A 22,340-nucleotide genomic window follows, 5' to 3' on the forward strand; every position below is an offset into this window, starting at 1 on the left:
TTTTTTCTATAATTAGGCAATTCCTATATAATCTTCAAGGTTCAATTCAAGTCTTCACCTGTTTTATAATATCAAATGTCACTAGCCCATATTTCTTTCACACTCCTCTAAAATTTTATAGTACATTGTTTATATTGTAGTTTTGGTATGTAAATAAAGTTTTATATTTTTATAAATTACTTTAAGCATTTTTGATCTCTCAAAAACAAGTTATGTGCAATTTTTATCAATTTTTCATGATGAAAGTAAAATTATTTAGGCTAAATGAGACTATTGACATCTTAATTTGAATTTTTTTTAAATATAAGAGAATTGTTTATATGCCTATAACCACTTCTTACTTAATGTAGCTTTTCTTAAAAATATATTTTAGCCAAAAGGGAAAGAAATTGCTGGAAATCTCTAATAGATAAAGGAAATTAACAAATGCTAACTATAATACTGATTTGTGGTTTCTAACATTTTGGGGGAGGGTTCATTATATTTACTCATTACATATAAACAAATATATTTAGAGGGGGATTTGAGGCACTTACAACAAGAAGAAAAGTTTCAATAATCCTATGAGGGGAAAATAAAAAATACAAAGCTCAAAACATAAAAAGGTAGAAATTGGAAAAATATATACAAAATAATCTGGGCTAGGAAGTGCTCCGAAATGAGTTCAGAGCTTCTAGGCAAGCCAAGTCTAAATTATTTGAAAATTTCAAATGTCTCAGTTAATTGGGTGTTCTAAAAATAAGAAATAATATGTTTCATGCTAATTAATGTTTAATTTTGGCTTATTAACTCTTGTTGCATATCTGTTTCTTAGTATACTGTCTTGTTGAATAAGCACAATGGTATTATGTACCTTATGATAGTTTCCTGGTATTAAGATTAAAAAACAGAGGATATAATATTTTGATTATTCAATAAATATTATAATTGTCTCTGTATTAGCAAACAAATATGTTTTAAATAGAAAACAAAAACATTTGAGAATTAAGAATTGAATATTTCACAATATCTAATATCTGAAGTTGGATGTAAGGCTGTCATGCTAGATTTAATCATTCCACTCTATGAAAGAGTGATAAGACCATTATGCACTACTTCCCTAAAACAATTATTCTGGTTTGAAAATTGATTCAGTTAATAAGGGTAGGTTTTATTTAGGCAGAATATGATGATCAATGAAATTTTTTTGGTTACCAACTGTATCTAGATTGCATAATTCAAAATATACCATTTTATTAAAAGTCCGTAATATATGGTGTAAAATTATAATGTTTAAGGCAAGTTTTAATTGTTTAAAATTAACTCTGACTTCCTATTACATATAAATTATTTTATATATGTTACATATAAACTATTTTTAGCAAGCAAAAGCAATGGACACATAATAACAAACATTTTTAAAAATATATAATTTCATATTCAATATTAAATACATATCTCTCCAAAAGTTACATTTCCTAGCTCCAGATTTTAAAAACTTTAATTTTACTCTTTGCACAATCTTAACTAGAAGAAAATTCTAAAACAATCCTTCAAAGACATTATTTTTAAAATTAATTTGAGGACTGAAGCCCAAAGTAAATGTAAATCGTATATCACTAGTTAAGGAAAAACTGCCATTTTAAAGGAAATTTTTATTATGATTCTATGTATTAAAGTCATATATATATATATATATATATATATATATATCATATGAAATATGTTTTTATTTATTCTAGTGGGAAATAATTTATATTAAACATAATTATTCTATACTGGATAATCAGCATAATGTCTTCAGAAATAAAATCATGGTCATTTAAATTTATATACTTGGAATTCTGTTTAGAGAATGATCCAATAGAAAGTCTGATATTGGTAAAATAGGATACCTAGAGAGTTAGAGAATCCTAAACATAGAGCATAAAAAAACTGTTCATCAATGATATCTAAAAATATGTGAGATATCTCTTCCTGATTTTTCAAGTATATTATTTTATTTTTACACTTACAAAAAAAGTGTTTAAGTGTGAAATATATTGCCCTACTAGATTTAGTGTACTCTATTGAGAAATCTTTTTAAATGATACTGTATTAAATGTATTATTAATTATATAAAAATATTAAATAATCGACAATAATATTAATTCCATGAGTGTCTACAAGGCTTACAATGAATGCAAATACACAAAAGTAAACCAATCTCTACTTTTAATACTTATCTTGAATTTAAATAATATTATGAGAAAAAGGCAAATAAAAATAAACCAAACATTTTTAAATTTTGGTTTTCATAAATCTATATAGGCACTGAATATATGGTAGCCAATAAAAGTCATCTGGCCATAGAGAAAATTGGAATTTTAATAATGATTCTGAGACAATTATTTGTTTGTACTAGCTACTTATTAATATTAAAATAATAAAAATCCATTCATATTGTCTTGAATATACTGCCAGTGATGTCGTTCTACTCCAACTGCATTGTATGTTTTACTTTTTAAAAAATCAAGATGTTCATCACACCCATAAATGTTTGAACTTCTCACATAATTTACAAAAGAAAAGAAAGACTAGGCTGGATTAAGGAAGAAAGTCAACAGACCCTAAGCTTTAGTGCTTCTGTAAATTCTTAGTCCCAGGTGCATTTAATCCAGAGGTCTTTAACTAACATCATGTTTAAAACCTAGATAGAGTAATGTATCACTTTCAAAACATTACAGATATTCTTTGTATTTACCTAGCACAGATAAGATAAAAATTCTAAAACTATAAATGGCTGTAAGAATAAAATAATCATCTGATATTTGAAGCTTTAAAATATTTAAATTCTGCCATATACAGATTAAAAGTTACTTCCTTGAAAAAGTATGAAGGGTATACAAACAAAATCTAACCATTATGACATTAACAGAGAGTAAACAAATGAATCATTTTATATGGAATAACAACTACCTATTCGTAATTTAAACCTGGAAGTATTTTGTAACATAGTATTTAAGAGAAAACAAAATATTTTCCTATAATTTGAAAATATGTCTAACTGATATTTTCTACATTTGAATGTGATCAGTCAGCCTTATATTTACTTATATATTGATAAAAATTTAATAGGTTCATAACACTTTTTCAATTCAGAAACATGAAATTAATAAGATTTTGAGCTACATTTCAAATTTATTACAGTGAACATAAATATTCTGTAAATCAAATATCTTGTAAAGTAATAAAAATACATTCCTTTTGAGGGTATATTCTATTAATAGTATGATAAAAATTAAGTAGTTAATATAAAAGGGCAAATGCAGAAGCAATAATTATAAAGTATCCAATAATTTTGAATTTAAAAGAGTTTACGGGGAAGAATCCACCTTATTTAGTATTAAAAATGTTATTTTTCTCCTATATCATGTCAGCCATTACACACTCTTAAAAACTTACATTGTCTTTTATCAAGTAAAAATTTTGTTACAGAGAATCCCATACATTAAAAACTCACATTGGCCCTTTATGACTCTCTCTCTACATATATTACACAAGTTATACAGAATGTAATAGCTGAGTTGTAACAAGTTACTGTTTGCTAGGCACAAAGGTATACTTATACATATTTGTTGATAAAAAATGTTGAACATGACAAATTAACAAAACAGGAATATATATGCATAATATAATAACTATACTGAAGACTAATACCAAAATGGTATTTAAGTTTTGAGGATATAGTTTCATTTAAATTTTTATACTTTATTTAAAAGTAATATAATTTAAAATAGATTAAATTCCCATAAATTATCAAATTTATGTCTGTAAATCACAAAAGAAATGAGTCACATAATTGCTTCTCAGTGTTGAAATGAATAATTCAATCAATAGATCAACTAATCAAGGTAAGAAAGAGAACAATCGTTTTTAAATAAATAAATGACAACTGTTATTTTAAGTATGTTTAGAAAAAATGTATATATATAATAAGACTACAAGGCTTCTTTTATAAGGAATTCACACTATGCTATGAGTAGTTCTCTTTGATTTCCCAACTAAACACTCACTTGTTTGATGCGATCTGGGTTAACGGTGGTCTGGGGCTGTAGGATGCTAACTGGTTCTGTCTTGGCAACATTCTGAGGCATTTCTCGAATTTTTTCTGCAATGAATCCATGAACTGCATTCAGTGCTTCAACTGTTCCCTGGATCAAACACACTCGTTCAGTAGTACCTGTGAATAAAAGATTAATACTCAGAAAACTTTCTTATTTTGTATTTTTTCAAAAAAAGCTATAAAAAGGATAATATAGTAATGCCAATAAAATAATGTAAAATGTAAAACTCTAAATTAATTAGTAATGCTACAATTGAACCAAACAGAATATATAAATCCATGTTCTTTTTTTTTTTTTTTACAATTTTTTACTCATTCTTTTCTAATTATCTCAGAAAGGGTCCTCAGATTTCACCAGAGCCAGATATCCTCAGTTCTGAGAGTATCATTCATTTATTGTCGTAACAAATACGAGCACTTATAACAGGAGTTAGCGTTACAAACTGGTGACACACAAAAGAAGATTTACAGACACAACTTGCAAAAAGCATACCCTTAAGGGCAAAAAACAAACATTAAGCCAGAAATTACAGGACAGTATGATATGAAAAACAATGGAAATACCTACATGGATGATACAAACAGCTGATCTAGAGTAAAAAGAACATTTAAACCAGTGGGTAGAGAGAATCTTGGAAAACTTAAATAGAAGGTACATTTCAGAATTTCTATTGCCCCTATTCACTTACCCTGCTCTCCTTTTAATCGTAGATAGCAACTCCACCCCCTGACATTTCATATGTTTACCTTTTACTTTACCACTAGTATGCAAGCTCCTAGACAACAGTGAATTAGCCTGTTTCGTTTGGTGCTGTAGTTTCCACAATACTAGGTGTACAATAAATATTCATTGGATAAATAAACCACACTGATTTTATTGATTATGTAATTTTAATAATGAAATAATATCAGTTAAAACACAATTTAATAAGTTTATGAAATTTGAAATTAATGAATAATTGACAAAGATAATTAATAGTATTTATTTTACATCTTAGTAAATAAAATTTAGACATATGATGTGAGATATTACTAAAACAAAATTGGTTGGGTCTAACACACAAGTCCTATAATCCATTTTATACTTTACAGATAAACCTTAAGGCAATAAAAAATCAATGATTAGTTTTTTAGACTAATCTTAGCTTCACTGCAGCAGACTGGTCTTAAACTGTAATCTTTTCAGCATCCCAACACAACACATAAACTTGTCACAAATAAATATTCCTTTATTAAATAGTTATCAAAAAAATAAAAGAACGATATTTTAAAACATATAAAATTTTGTTTTTTAACTAATATAAAAACTTCCAATACCTACCTACTACATTTCCTTTTGGTGCTAATTTCAAAATTCTAAGCCACTCTATAAAGTATTTTTAAAGTACACTGTGAATGACAAAGTTGTGAAATCACAAATATTGATGAAATCATAGGAAGTTTATACTGTTTTAAGGACCAATAGCCACATAAACCATTTTCTACTAGTTTTAAGTTTTAAAATAATATTAAAAAATTATCAGCTTTACTTTTAGGAAAAAAAAACTTAGATCACAAAATTTGGGGCAGAAATAAAAGTATTATGATATGAATACACCTCAATTAAATTTTCATGCTTTAAACAATGATGATTCATATCTATGCAAAGTTAAGCTTCCCAAGTGGAACAAAATATTTCAATGGAGAGCAAGTATAGCTTTCATTGGTAAGGACGGAGAGAATCTTTCCATAATGTGCGTTTGAAAGCTTTTTTCATCCTTTTCTATCTTGATGTATCTCTGTGGCTCTTGGGTAAAATGATCTAGTTTATAGAAATACTCTGGGGAGTCTTTACAAGGTTGGATTAATTGTTCAATAAATGTCTAGAAAGGATGAGAACTGATCAATGGAGCTCATGCAATGTGTTTCATCTAAGTTGGCAAACAAAACAACCTACAGCTCAGATTACATTCCTGCTTTTGGAGACAACTAGAGTGCTGGGTATGCCAAAATAGGAAAGGAAATCAGTGCAACCTCAATAGGGATTTTTAAAAAAATAAAAAATGGCACTACATAACTAAAGAGATTATATAATACACATTGCTTTAAAATTCTAATTTAACAGAATGCACAACATATTAGACAACAGTAACCACAATACACTTCTAATTGTATCGCTAACAGGTAGTAAATGGAAATCACAGTCATAAAGAAATATGATTGCTTAAAGTTCACATAGCACATATGAGACAATTTGAAGAGTTTATAGGTTCAAAGTTGCAGTACATATTCTTTGAGTATTAAATTATATCACTACTATTAGAACTATGTCAAAAAAGTGGAAAAAAGGAGATTGTACATGTCCAATGGGAATTGCTACAATCCTCAGAAGAGATGCTGTCATATTCTTCTCCTGAACTCTAATGGCCTTTTCACTCAGATAACACAAAACTATAATTTTTAGGAAAAAGTCACAAAGAGGGAAGACTGTCAGGTATATGACCAAACTGTGTAACAAAAATGAGCCTATAAATCATAAAAGTTGCTGTTTTTTTGTCATTTTAAAGGCTTTTAGGATCCATTAGTGTCTAAACTAAACTGCCAGTTATTTATCATTTGATTTAACAGTAGCATTTGCTTCTCTTTGCAATAGACTAGCTAACAAAAGCTGAAAAATAGTTACATAAAAATATTGCCCACATTTTTTATAATGTAAAGATATAGGTGTATAAGACGCCATTAATTTAAAATTGCAGTTTTAAGGTAGACTAGGCAATGAAGTTTGAAATGGCTTTAAGTTTTGATTTCATATGAAATATCATCATTCATTTCAAATGAAAATAGATGTTTCTAAAATTAGGCACAATTATCAAACCAATTCCATAGCAAAATTTAGATAGAAATTTAATAAAATATATTCACTTTGTGCTACTGTAGCCTAGGACAAGACTCTTAAACTGTTCCTGGTCCTACTCATCTGTGCAGTGGAGCCCATTCATTCTTACCTACCCAGCCTTCTGTTTCTTTAGGTATTAGAGCTCTTTCTTATGTCATAATTTTTCTTTTCTATTAGATCAGGGGTCCTCAAACTTTTTGAACAGGGGGCCAGTTCACTGTCCCTCAGACCGCTGGAGGGCCGGACTATAGTTTAAAAAAAAACTATGATCAAATTCCTATGCACACTGAACATATCTTATTTTGAAGTAAAAAAACAAAACGGGAACAAATACAATATTTGTATTTGCATGTGGCCCACGGGCCGTAGTTTGAGGATCCCTGTATTAGATCATTCTCATCAGCAGGAAAATATGTTATAATTTTTTCAATGTTTAAAGACTCCTTCTCCTTAAGACAGAATTAGATCATTACCCTTTGGCCAACCATATAAAATAACTGATTTAGACAAAGACCATAAAAATGATAACATGAAAGGTTAATGGGAAATTCTCAATAGAAAAATTAGGCAGTCACCATCTGACTTCACTGATCAATATTAGCATAACTAGAGTGTGAAAACCAAACACAGGCCTCTTGATGTGATATAATATGAAGCACAGGGCACCTATTAAAAACTATGTCCCCAAGTAGCTGAACTTAAATCTCACCAAATTTTTATACTATATTACAGTTTAAAAATAATACTGAAGATAGTAAATTTAATGTCACCATGAGGAAGCAAACATAATTGTGGCAACCTGATTAGAACTACATATTAGATAGTATCAAAGAATTACTGTTAATTTTAATAAGCACCATTTTTCTTTTCGTTTTCTTTTTTAAAATATATTTTTATTGATTTCAGAGAGGAAGGGAGAGGAAGAGAGATAGAAATATCATTGATGAGAGAGATTCATTGATGAGAGAGAATCATTGATCGGCTGCTTCCTGCATGCCCCTGACTGGGGATTGAGCCCACAACCAGGGCATGTCCCCTTGACCAAAATAGAACCTGGGACCCTTCAGTCTGCAGGCGAATGCTATATCCACTAAGCCAACCCGGGTAGGGCTTTTTTTGTTTTCTAAAGATGCAAACTGAAGTATATACAGTTAAATGATGGGGATTTGCTTCAAAATATTTCTGTAACAACAACAAAAATCAGAAAATGAAATAGATAAGCCCAAATCTTGATACTGTTGCTATATAAGGAGTATGTAAAGGGTTCATTGTACTATTTATTCTCTTATGTATTTTTAAAATTTTCATAATAAAAGAAAAACATTTTAAAGCCCTCCTTGACCTCATACTCCTCCCACCAACTACAGATCAATGTCCTTATCTCTCATAATATCATGTTTTTTTTTCTACTACCTCACAACCCATTCCTTTTTTCTTGAATCTACTCCAATATGGCTTTTGCCCTACCACATCAGTGAAACCATTCATCACAGTTCTACTGGGTAAATCTAATTTTCATGTTTTTATGTTGTCTGACTCTTCAGCAACATTTGATACAGATGACCATTCTGTTCTAAAAATATTTCACTTGATTTTCAAGATACTACACTCTCCTGGTCTTCATTTTATTCAATTCATTCATATATTTGACAAAAATCTATTGAGTCCCTACTAAACGCTAAGTACTATATGACAAGCTAAAGATACAACAATAATCAGACAAATCTTCCTGCCTTCATAGAATTCATATTCTAATTCATATAGACAAACCCTATACATAAAAAAATAAAATGTATAGAAAGAATACAAAATGAAATCAGTGCTATGGAGAAAACCTGGGTACAAGAACAGGATGAGCAAAGACAAAAATAAAAGAATGTTATGTGTCATGTTCACTACTGTATCCTCATAGCACACTGTGGATACTCAAGAAGTAATTTTTAAATAAAAGAATAACTCCAAGTCTAAATATCTCCTCTGTATATTAAAAACACTATTCATTTTCAGACCTTTTATCTATAGAATAACCATAAAACCTGCAAGCTTCTTTGAATTTCTAAGATCAGTCAAAATACAGGGTGGGGCAAAAGTAGGCTCACAGTTATTCATATGGAAAGTAACACAATAACTAATCTATATATATAAAAGCCTAAGCAACCTTTACGACTGAACAACCAGAATGACTGGTCAACCAGTCACTATGATGTGCACTGAACACTAGGGGGCAGACGTTCAAGGTAGGAGCTGCCCCCTGGTGGTCAGTGCACTCCCACAGCCAACCTCCGGCGGCCCCTCCCCCCCCTCATTGGCCCCAATTGTGGGGGCCAGGCGGCAAACCTCCCGCAGCCCCCCACCCCGGCTGGCCAACCTCCTGCGGCTTCTCCCCTCCCCCCTAGCCAGCCAACCTCCCGGGGTCCCTCCCTCCGGCTGTCCGGGCCCCTGATAGGCCTAGATCGCTAGCCAGGCCAAGGGACCCCACTCGTACATGAATTCATGCATTGGGCCTCTAGAAGATAATAATACATGAATAAACTGTGTTTCATGTACTCACAACTGTAAAACTACTTTTGCCCCACCCTGTATGTAAAAATGAGATATAATTTGGTTAATGATTTCAAAGACTATAATAATGTATAAATTATCATGTCCATAAAAAGAGTACTCAATGGAAAGAAAGATAACAGGAGAAATAATGAATAATTCAAGAGTTTTATTTTCTTCTCAGGGTAGAAAAATAACTAGATCAACTCTAAAAATGTAATCTACCTAAAAAAAATAAAGTTAGGGAAAAAAGAATGTTCTTGCTGTAATCTCAAATATATTCTAAAACTTTTTAGATACTGAGACCTATTTCAATGAATCTAGTATAGAATAATGGGCATGCACTAATGAATTGATCCATTTTTTTCCAATTATCAGCTATCATGAAAATTAGTGAACTTTTTTAGATGTGAGAAAATACATCAATATATACTACTGAGAATACAACTTAGTGTCTTTTGATAGACACTGAGTTAAGAATGAAAATATATAAATCTTTAGGTAATATTAGTGTCAACCAAGTAAGAACTTTGGTTAGATGAGTGACAGTGAAGCATTTCAAAATGAAAAATTAATACAAAATATAGTAGAGTATTAATAATTCTATGACAACCTACAGACAATATCTTTGGCCTCAAAAAGAACTGAGAGTGCCATTTAATAATGCAAGAGGAAAAAATTGAGATTTAAAACAAAACATGACATGGTAAAATTTTATAGTAAGATAACAGCTACTTGTGTGTATGTATTATGTGCCATTAAGTCAGCTCAGACTCCTGGTGACTCTATGAATGAGAGATACCCACAATTTCCTGTCCTCAATAGCCCTGCTTATTTGCTCCTATAAACTCATGCCTATGGCTTATTTTAGCACTGAGAAATTGCTAATTCAGGATAGTTAATATTCTGAATGAATAGGGTTTCTTTCTTTCAATGTAAGTTAGTTTCTATCATTTTAATAAATATCTCCCATTTTATTACATATTTTCTTTTATATATATATATATATATATATATATATATATTCTATTGATTCCTTACAGAGAGGAAAGGAGAGGGATAGAGAGTTGGAAACATCGATGAGAGAGAAACATTGATCAGCTGCCTCTTGCACACTCCCCACTGGAAATGTGCCCGCAACCAAGGTACATGCCCTTGACCGGAATCGAACCTGGGACCCCTCAGTCCGCAGGCCGACGCTCTATCCACTGAGCCAAACAGGTTAGGGCTTGTTACATATTTTCAAATACATTTAACATTTTCAAAATACTTGAGCTCAACTATATATTTCTGAGAGTAATAAGTGGTAACCTCAAGATTTCTTTGGGTATATATGTCTATTTATTCTAATACCAATGATACTCTGTGATTAGTATGTGCTCTATCAATTTCCATATTCTTTCCCTTACTGCTACTTATCCGTGCTGTTTGTTGGTATATCTGATTCTAGCAGCTCCTTTCTTTACTTTTACTTTGCAGCTTATAATTCTCAATTGATAATCAGCTTGATAATCAGCTAAGCAAGGCTGTTAAAAGCATATACACTACCAGTATAAACAGGTTCCTAGTGACAACCATAGTAAAAGCTCGACCTTTGCAAAACCTATTTTGGCTTTTTTCTTCTGAATTTGAGGTCAGTGTCAATAGGTAAAATATTCCTTTAATGGTCTCTTAAACTTTAAACTGTATGTAGGCATTTTTATTTTAAAAAATAAAAGAGAGTATCATTTTTAAATGAATAAAGCAACTTGCATTAGTATTTCACTATTCTCAATCTATAATCATGGTAATTTAATTACTTGCATGTCTTTGTGGTTTAACAAAAGCATATGAGTTAGTTAATTGACTTTCCTTTAGATTAATCATTAAAAGTAGAGAGGACCACCCTGGCCAGTTGTGGCTCAGTTCATTAGGCATTGTCCCATGTACCAAAAGGTTGCTAATTTAATTCCCCATCAGGGCATATGCCCTGGTTGTGGGCTTCATCCCAGGTAGGGTTCCTACAGGAGGCAGCAGATCAATGTTTCGCTCTCACATCGATGTTTCTCTCTCTCTCCCTCTCCATTCCTCTCTCTAAAAATCAATAAAAATATTAAAAAAAGGAAAAAAGCACAGTATCAGTCATTATTAATAACATGTATTACAAATTTATGGTTACACAGAACAAAATGTATGTTATTTTAAAAGGTGAGAATCACAATAATAACAATGATAAATTTAACACTAAAAATTTTGAAAGATCCTAATACAAAAAAAGTATCTTTATTTTAATATATTACCTTTCAACAGATAATGTTATCATTTCTTTAAAATGTATCACCTGTAATAACCTATACATGAGAAACATCCATTCTTATTAATGCTTTTATAAATAAGACTAGAGGCCCGTTGCACAAAAACTTGTGCACTGGGGGGAGATGGGGGGGCGGGGTCCCTCCGCCCGGCCTGTGCCCTCTCGCAGTCTGGGACCCCTCAGGGGATGACCACCTGCTGGCTTAGGCCTGCTCCCCGGGGGATTGGGCCTAAGCTGGCAATCAGACATCCCTCTGGCAGCCCGGCAGCCCTCGGGGGATGTCCACTTGCCAGCGGGGAGCAGGCCTAAGCTGCAGTTGGACATCCTTAGCGCTGCTGAGGAGGCAGGAGAGGCTCCCACCACCACTGCTGTACTGGCAGCCATCAGCCTTGCTTGTGGCTGAGCAGAGCTCCCCCATGTGGGAGCGCACTGACCACCAGAGGGCAGCTCCTGTATTGAGCGTCTGCCCCCTGGTGGTCAGTGTGTGTCATAGTGATCAGTCATTCCCAGTCTTTCTGCTGTTAGGGTCAGTTTGCATATTACCCTTTTACTATATAGGATAGAGGCCTGGTGCATGGGTGGGGGCTGGCTGGTTTGCCCTGAAGGGTGTCCTGGGTCAGGGTGGGGGTCCTGCTGGGGTGCCTGGCCAGCCTGGATGAGGGGCTGAGGGCCGTTTTCAGGCTGGCCTGTGACTGAAGCTCCCAGCCTCTCCTTTTTTTCTTTTTTCTTTTTTTTAATTCTGGGATTTATTTACCTTTTATAATTGAAACTCTGTTGCCTTCACTGGCGCTCCCAGCTCTGAGGCCACGGCTGACTGAAAGCAGGTATCTGGGATTTGTTAGGCTTCTGTAATTGAAACTTTGTTGCTTTTGGAGCTGTTGCTTTCGGCACTTAGAGCCGGGCCGCGGCAGGTGGGGAACCTTGGCTTCCTCCATCACTGGAGCAAGCAAGCCTCCTGCTCGCTTCAGCTGCGTGGCTGCCGGCCGCCATCTTTGTTGGCAGGTAATTTGCATATCTCGCTGATTAGCCAATGGGAAGCGTAGCGGAGGTACGGTTAATTACCCTTTTTGCCTTTTATTAGATAGGATGATTTACATGCACTTCTTAGGTTATATTTATTGCTATCATTTCATCAGAAAAAGTCTCAATTAAGGGTAAATACATCAGCAAAAGCCTCACAGATATTTAATGGTTTGCTAGGTATAGGAATACAATATTACACTCTTTCAGGGAAAAATATATACATTACCCATTTCAAAAAATAAAGCCAATTTACCCCTAACCAGTTTGGCTCAGTGGATAGAACATTGGCCTGCAGACTCAAGGGTCCCAGGTTCGATTCCAGTCAAGGGCATATACCTTGGTTGCAGGCACATCCCCAGTAGGGAGTATGCAGGAGGCAGCTGATCAATGTTTCTAACTCTCTATCCCTCTCCCTTCCTCTCTGTAAAAAATCAATAAAATATATTTTTTAAAAATAAAGCCAATTCAAAGGTATCTTTTGAAGTTCACAACCATACATCTTTTCCTTAGATTTGGCAGGGAAAAGCTTACAAGTTTAAGCAATTTTATAATATCTCATAACATTATTCTAAGATGAGTGCTTTAACAATTATTATACTTCCTTAAATATACAATTTTATGATTTGTGAAAATATGACATATTAAATATGATATATTTAATATATCAATGTAATTAGTATATTGTTTAACCTATAATATGTAATTTAATGGTTATAATAATCATGGCATATCAATATTATCTCCAACTTATAGATAAGGAAGTAAAAGCACTTGGTCAGGACACAAAAGTAACAAATGAAGAAAGAAAGTTTTGTCAAATACCACGTTCTTTCCACTACAACACATACTTTCTGAAAATGTAATGTTAGGTCAGCTACCAAATTATATCCATTTCAGAAAGGCACATATGTTTCAGCTTAATGATAACAAAATAATTTTCACCAAGTTTGATAATTTTTTTAAAAATACACTGAGTCATATAATAAACCTAACTTAACAGACTTATTCCAAAGTTAACATGAAATAAATTGAACCTTCTTTGCAGAGAACAGACCACCAAAGGAGATTGTTAATAATTGTGTGCATTAGTTAATTTTAGGCTACTAGCAAATTTTTAGAATAAGTTTTCAGATCAACTCAAGCACTTAGGAAATGGCTGCAAAAAGTAAGTTCAGTTTGTAACGGCAGCTTTTATACCATTGCACAGTTATACACATTTGACAATGCTTCCTCCTACCCTACCTACCATTATTGCTAAGGGAAAAATATACTATTTCAATTAGAGACTTTTAAAAAAAGGAAATAATAGGAGTTGATAGCTCATAATATAAAATAATAATTGCTTTTGTTCTCCAGGTGATTATATCTCAACACAATTATGTGTCTACTTCTAAACTGTAGAAATTTGCAAAGGGCCTTTATAACATGCTTTAGTCCTGAGCCAATATAGTGAAGACAATTCTCTATTTATAAAGCATTGACTTATATATCTATCCTTATCGATCAGTACCTCACTCTTTTGATTACTATAGCATTGTCATAATTTTTGAAATCAGGAAGTGAGCCCCCCAACTTTGTTCTTTTTCAAGATTGTTTTGACTCTTTGGGGCCTCTTGACAATTCCATATGAATTTGAGAACTAGGTTTTCCATTTCTGGAAAAAGAAAAAAAAAGTCTGTTGAAATTTTAATGGGGATCTAATTAAATCTGTAGATTGCTTTGGTTAGTATTGATATCTTGACAATATTAAGTCTTCCTACTCATGAACTTTGGATGATTTTTCATTTATTTAGGACTTCTTAGTCTTTCATCTCCTTGGTTAAATTTATTCCTAGAGAATTTATTTTTTCAGATGCTGTTGTAAATAAAATCCCTTTTGGGGTTGTTCATTGCTGATATATAGAAGCACAATGATTTTTTTTGTATATTGGTCTTATACCTTAAACTTTGCTGAATTTATTTATTAGCTGTAGTAGTTTTCTTATAAAGTCTTTGGGGCTTTATATACATGGGATCATGTCATCCGCAAAATATTTTTACTTCTTTCTTTTCAATTTGGATATCTTTTAAGAATTTACCATGTTCAATTATTCTGATTAGAACTACAAATAATGAGTGAATGGCAGTGGTGAAAGCAGGCATCCTTGTCTTGATCGTGATCATAGCAGAAAAGTTTTCAGTGTTTTACTACTAAGTGTGATATGAGCTGTGGGTTCCATAAAAGTCCTTTTTCACAATGGAAAAAATGGCAATATTTTATCAAGAAAGAAAATACAAACTTACTACTAATACATCCTGCTAATCTATATTGTCCATCTGCATTACAGTTTTGCTATAACTATGATGCTGAGAACAAGTAGCAACATATTTTTAAGTAAATAACATCAGCACACCATAATATATTCAGAGAAAAATGTGACTTGTGGGCTGAAAGTGAGGCTGAGCAGTTCCTCAAAGTTCTTCAACTCCCTTGCTTAAAAAGTATTATAGTATTCTCTCATGTAAACAGACAATGGAGTATCTTATCATTTTGTTTTTCCAACATGGAATATTAAAGAATTATATTCTGAAAACATCAGAATATATTAGTTACAGGGGCTAAAGGTGAGGTAAGAAAATAGATACATCTAACAGAAGTTTGATTATAGCTCAACCTGTTATATTACAAATTAAATTTAACTGAATTAGCTATTATATCCTTAGTTTTAAAACATTTGTCTCAGAAAATGGCTAAACTGTTTTTCTATAATAATTTTCTAGAATTCCAATTCTTGTTTCACAAAAGCCTCTCTCCTATCTTTGTCTATTATTCTGAATTATTATAATGCTATGAATAAAACCTGTCAATTCTTATCCCAGGCTAGATGTTACCTGGATGTAACAAGAGTGATTCCCTGTCAGATACATTCATGCACTATCATAGGAATGCGTAACTTTCCATGGGCTTAAACCTCCTGACTCTCTGGATAGTCCTCTTGACTTCTGACCCACTTGAAGACAGAATTTTGGACACCTGGTTACCCCCTGGCCTCTGATCCATGTGAGGACGGATGCCTCTCTGTCATTCTCTGGCCTCCTTTCTTTTGGAAAGCACTTCTGGGTCTTTGGTTTTCTGTCCTTTCCCTGGTTTCTGGCCTCCTGCCCTTATTCATTAACCTGACACTGTGATTAAGTCCTTGAGTATGTATCATTTATTTAGTTCATTTGAGTCAGCTGTTCCCCTGACCAGTGGCTACCACAACACCTCAGTTTCTCACTACCCTTGCTCCTCCCCTCAAAGACCACCTCATCATTTTAAGAAGTAGAAAAGAAATGTCAGTGGTATCATACCTTTAAAACAGTAAGCTGGACTATAACTTTAACTGCCCATCTTCCTATGAGACGATCATTCCTCATATTCCTGTATGGCTAAGTTACCAGCAGAAGTCTCTATCTCTTCAGCCATCATTATAGGCTCACAGTCTGTCCCTGAATCTGTCCCAATTCCCTATCCTTCTCTGTGCCCTCTGTACACTTTCCTAAACCTCTTCACTGTACCCTCTGTTACCTCAGTTTCAACATATGCTCCATATCCAACTTCTTCTCTAATGTTCCTTTTAGTCTCACCTATGAAATGGATGGAATAGACTGTTCAATTTCAGAGGAAAGGCAGGGGTGGGTGAGTGGGAAGAGATCAACCAAAGAACGTGTATGCATATAGGTATAACTCATGGATGGACATAGACAATAGTGTGGTGAAGGCCTGGGGCAGGGGGCAGGTGCAGGCTAGAAGGGGTCAATGGGGAAAAAAGAGGGGTTGTATATAATACTTCCAATAATAAAGATTTCTTAAAAAAACTGAAACAATATACATAAATAAATCCAAATCCTTTACTCTGGCTTCAAAACCCATCATGATTTGGCCTCTGGTTAACTGTCAGTCCGCATCTCATATTACTCTCCATCTCTTTTCCTGCACTCCAGGGAACTGAGTCTTTTTTAGTTCCTGGGACCTGCCAAGCTTGCTCTTACTTAGGCCTTTTCCCCCTATGATAACAAAGGGCCCAATGGGGCAGAAACTTTGACTGTTTTGTTCATAGCTGTATCCCCAGTCCAGTATTTAGCAGAACATTAATAAAGAATTATTAATTTAATGAATTAAAAGTATGGCTTTGGTTGAGCCACATCACAGTAAGATATTATTTATCTAGGTAGATTATATTGAAATCTTTGTAAATGACAAAAGAAAGAAAATTCATACAGAGAGAAGTATTAAACAGGTGAATTATCTATGACACCAGGTAAAGCAAGAACCATTATTAGACTATTTTCTATTTACTAAGCATCATTACCACATATTATTTCCTACTGAAATCTACTGATGAATAAATATATCCATCATATATTATATTACAAAAGGCTATGTTATTTTTTATTCATCCTTTCAGAAACACACAGGGATGGGAGCTCAGCTTAATGCTCTCCTATCCAATTCTGTCTATTCCTTCTAAGGTACACCTGATTCCATAGAATAATTTTACGAAGAGTTTTCCCAGAAGGAAAAACAAATCAAGTAAACCAATTCTCTACATTGGCCAAGGAGTACAGCAGAAATTTCCTATTTAAACTTAATTGTTTTAATAGTAAGATATCAAATCCTGACCAGAAATCAAGGCTTTCCTGAAATACTGCTGCATATAAAAGCATGACATTTATGTTTGGCATCTTTGAATGCCAGTAACTACACACTGCTAAGAGAGCAAATAAATGTCCTTATCAATTAAATTATTTGACCAAATTCTGCTAGATTACATTAAAATAAAATAAGTTTTAATATATTGATCAGCACCATATTTATTAATAATTTTAAAATATATGATTTTAAGAGTTTTACTCTATTTAATAGATGAAGAAGAAAGTACTAATATAGGATATCTCTGACAGGCCATGAAAATATTTACTCGATGATAGGCCTAAAGAAACTATTATTTTATAAATATCTGTAATCAAATTATTCTGAAAATAAAATAAATGTCATTTATTATTGCAATAGTAAAATAACTTTATGTAGAGTAAAACTACATTTTCCTACTGTTAAGTCAAGATTATAGACATCTGCATGTTTTAAGAAGGTATACTATCAAGCTGAAATATCACAGACACATAAATAAGCACAACACAAATTTGACACTAAAAGTAAATTTGTCTGAATGTTTTACAAAAAGTCTTATTTCTGAATAAGACCTATGAAAGAGAGGTTAATCAACATACTGTGTCTGTGTCAATGAGATTTTTGTCAGTTACCAAAGGGAATGGGGGTTACGAGTAAGGAAGGTAGTAAGGGGTCAAATATATGTTGATGGAAGATTATTTGACTTTGGGTGGTGGGCACACATGCAATATAAAAATGATGTATCATAAAATTGTACAATTGAAACCCATATAATTTTATTAACCAATGTCACCCAATAAATGTAATTTTAAAAGGACAGGTTGAAACTGGGAATATTAAATAAACAAATATAAGAACAGCTTTGTGAATTAATTTAAAATAAGTATTTTAAAAATACAGCTAGTCTTCTGATAAATCATTTTAGCACACTTAAAATTAGAGAAAAACCTAATACTATCAGTAAAAAATGTGAATATGAAAGTTTTAGCTAATTAGTTTTTCTTCTGTGTGTATTTTCTAATAATGAAACTTTTAAGCAGCCTACAGGATATTATTCTTTATGTGTAACTCAAGAAAATAAAATAATATAGTGATACAGAAATTCCATAGGTGTTATCAGTGTGTAGTCTGTAAAATTACAAGCCTTTGACTACTTTGAGTCTGGAGAAAATATACATGGACTTTATACACTCCTGTATTCCTCAGATACCACGTGAGCAGAAGAGGTATACACAACTCATCTATTCCAAGCTTGTTAAAAATTTACTCTTTTATGGAAATCCAGGTAGGACTTCATTTCTATTGTATAGTCACATAGCTATGTCATGGAGACAGAAACTCAATATGTGTGACTTATAAAGTCTTATGAACATAACAGAACACCATCCTATCAGCCATAGTCAATTCCAACATGGTCTCAGAGTTCAGTAGAGTCCTCAAAGCCAGGGTCTTTGGTAATACTTAAGAACTATGTTATTATAATATAACTACTATACCACATAATTATCAATGTCTGTTTGACATCCATCTATTTTCATGTAGGTCTATCTCTGTTTTTAACTCTTTTCTTATATGCTTTACTTGCACTTATCCTTTTACCTCAGTAAACTCCTATTTAACTATCAAATCTCAGGCCAATTATCAGTTTCCCAAAGTGTTATTACCTCGTTTCCAGTCTAAGGTAAGTGCTATTCCTGTGTGTACAGGCAGCACTCTGTACTTACCCACAATCACAATTATTATGATTATAGTCTCCTATTTGCTAATCTGTCCAGTCCACAAGAATGTGAGATCTTTGGTTATATGTTTGTATTGTTCATCTTTACACCCACATCATCCTGACATATATATGCATGTTTGTCATATGCTTAATATTTAGGACTTAATTACTGATGGCTGATGTATAAATAGATGGCAAGTATTAGCTCAGTCTAGCTTTACTGAGTGGGTCACATTAATCGGAATACTAAATCATATAACGCAAGATTTCATCAGCAGATGTGAAGTAAGAAAGGGGCGTTCCAGGAGGAGAGACCTATGTGTGAAAAGTAATGATATTAGAGAAAAAAAGGTCTATCAGAACCATGATGTCCTATAAGTAATGCCATACAGTTGGGTAAAAAGTTCAAGGGGAATATGGAAAGAAATAAAGATGGAAAGACAGAAAGAACCCAATTCATATAAAGTACTTATCCGAAAAGCAGATGTTATTATGAATTGAATAATATGACTATATAGGTAACAGTTTTGAGGTTTCCACTTAGAAGAGAATTTGGGAATTGGGAGAAGTATTTTTTGAAATAAAAAGATATAATTGTGTTATACAATAAACCTGTCTTAAGATAAGCTGAAGAAAAAAAATCTAAGATTTTTTCAAAAGTTTTAAAATCCCCAAATGCTAGTTTAGCACTTCTCTAATTATATTTTACATAGCACTTTCTCTACAATATGTTCCATGATAAAAAGGAATATCGGGTCAAACATGTTTGAGAGGAAGAAAAAACCCACTTTTAATATACTCATTTCTGAATGACTTACAGTGTATATTAATTAGCATATTAAAAAGGTGAAGACCTCCAGTAAGGAAACCCATTTATCTTTGCTATAAATAAATCTATTTATCCATCACATCTTTTGGCATGTAAAACCTGTAAACAGCCTGTCCAAACAGGTAGTATTTTACAGAACGTCCTCTCCAAAACTAAAATATCACAACTCAAATTCACATCTGCAGTGTACACCTTATAATTTAAAAATAGCAATTCACTATTATTTTCTGAAGTCAATAAAGCCAAGATGTTTAAAAAAGATGTTATATCACCTTCAGGTTGGAAATAATCCCCATTACATTGTCTTGAAATTACTAAAATAATATCATCCTTATTTTGCTAATCTGGGACCAGAGAAAATAAATTGGCATACAATTGTACTAATACTAGGGATAAGAGGCTAGATGTGAATTTAATTGCAGATGAACAAGTATAATACATGTATGTGTACAGCACACGGTAATATTGGCTGATGTATGCCTATTATATGATTGTCTTTTTGATGAAAAATTCAATGGAAACATGCTTACCTGAAGCAATCAACAAGTTTGCTTTAAATTTCAATATAAGTTTTAAAAATATATCTTTATTAATTTCAGAGAGCAAGGAAGAGGGAGAGAGAAATAGAAACATCAATGATTAAGACACCATTGAGAGCCCTGACCAGTTTGGCTCAGTGAATAGAGCATCGGCCTGCGGACTGTTAGGTCCCAGGTTTGATTCCTGTCAAGGGCATGTACCTTGGTTGGGGGCACATCCCCAGTAGGAGGTGTGCAGGAGGCAGCTGGTCGATGTTTCTCTCTCATCGATATTTCTAACTCTCTATCCTTCTCCCTTCTTCTCTGTAAAAAATCAATAAAATATATTTTTTTAAAAAAAGAAAGAAAGAAATTGAGAGAGAATCATTGATCGGCTGCCTCCTGCACATTCCACAATGGGGATTGAGCCTGCAACCTGGGCATATGCCCCAACAGGGAATCAAACTGTGACCTCCAGGTTCATAGGTCGACGCTCAACCACTGAGCCAAGCCAGCTGGGCTTTGATGTAATTTTTAAGTATAGGGATAGAATGGCCAGATAATTCTAGCTTCTTAATAACATTAGGAAATTAAATTTTCAGTGATTATTTTATTAAGAAAAAGATACTGGTATCACTGAAAAGAATTAAGCTACATCCTTTTCATATTGAGAGTTCTTTATTCTCAGCTTCAGCAAACTTCCAGCAAAACTGAAATTATATTTGATACAACAGACTATAAAGTTCAATAATTACCTTAATTAGAACAAAATATTCACTATGCTGTCTTAAGAGAGCGATAACGAAATCTTTATTTAAAGTGCTTATTATAAATTCAAAGTTCTCAAACATCCTTCTCTTATATTTCTCATTTATAAAAATAAAATTAAGGAAAAAATTCACATGGCTTAAAAGTTTATATCATTGATTTTTGCAAGAATAATCATTTGAGCTAGGGCTATGTGAAAATATTTTATGTAAAAACAAAATGAAAAATTTTAAATAATTACATTAGCAACCCAGAATTAGAATCAACTAAGTCAATTTCTTCAATACTTTTAATATGATAAAAAGTTTGTTTTTACTGCTATTCAACTTTAACAGAAAGAAACAAACTAGCTCCTTCTTCCCTTTTTTCTCTTGCATCATTTTCTATTTCTTTTACAGAGCCTGCTGTTGGACTGGATTTTATTTGCTTTACTAATCATGAATATTATATGGATTGTGTTCCATCTTAGAACATGAGACTTTCTATATTTGTAAGTTTCTTGCTAACATGTCATGGAATGTAAAACCTATGGGACTTTGGGACCTTAATTTAAGCCTGTGGTGCTAAAGATACAGCTGTTCATTTGCAAGTACTAGTAAACATTGCAGCTATTAAAACCATAGTAAGTAAAAAAATTAAACCCATTTTCACTGTTTTTCATTGTATTTAAGTACACAACACTCAGCTTTACATAGTATTAGATTTTTTTGTTAACCTGTTAACCATATTTTCAAGAGAAGATAGGGGTTTATAATATGACTTTACATGAATATGTAAATTTTATTACTGGTTAGACACATAAGTGCTTTTAAAAAATATGTTTCCGAAATTTAAAAAATGCTATCTAGAGTTAAATATAGTACAAAAACTGGAGGGTTAAGAATCTGTAGACTTATTTAAAAACTTACTGTGCAGCAAAGTTCAATTATAAAAAATTACAGTTCATAAATGAAATAGTTCTGACAAAATAACTTTACTAGTAAACTTCAAGATCTCATCATTTCACCTTATTTGAAATATGATATGTACAATAACAAC

The 22,340-nt window shown here is 32.5% G+C and overlaps 1 protein-coding gene across 3 annotated transcripts in view; it reads right to left on the reverse strand.

Moving 5' to 3' along the window:
• NOVA1 (NOVA alternative splicing regulator 1) overlaps positions 1–22,340 on the reverse strand; it is a 146,805-nt gene that overhangs the window by 30,497 nt on the left and 93,968 nt on the right. For all 3 annotated transcript variants that reach the window (XM_006104911.2, XM_014447151.2, XM_014447150.2), the window contains one exon: positions 4,035–4,201. In XM_006104911.2, coding sequence (XP_006104973.2) covers positions 4,035–4,115 — 81 coding nt within the window. In that variant the 5' untranslated portion in view covers positions 4,116–4,201. The remainder of the gene's footprint in view (positions 1–4,034; positions 4,202–22,340) is intronic.

The sequence above is a fragment of the Myotis lucifugus genome, unplaced genomic scaffold, assembly GCF_000147115.1.
Source record: "Myotis lucifugus unplaced genomic scaffold, Myoluc2.0 scaffold_619, whole genome shotgun sequence".
Classification (NCBI taxonomy): Eukaryota; Metazoa; Chordata; class Mammalia; order Chiroptera; family Vespertilionidae; genus Myotis; species Myotis lucifugus.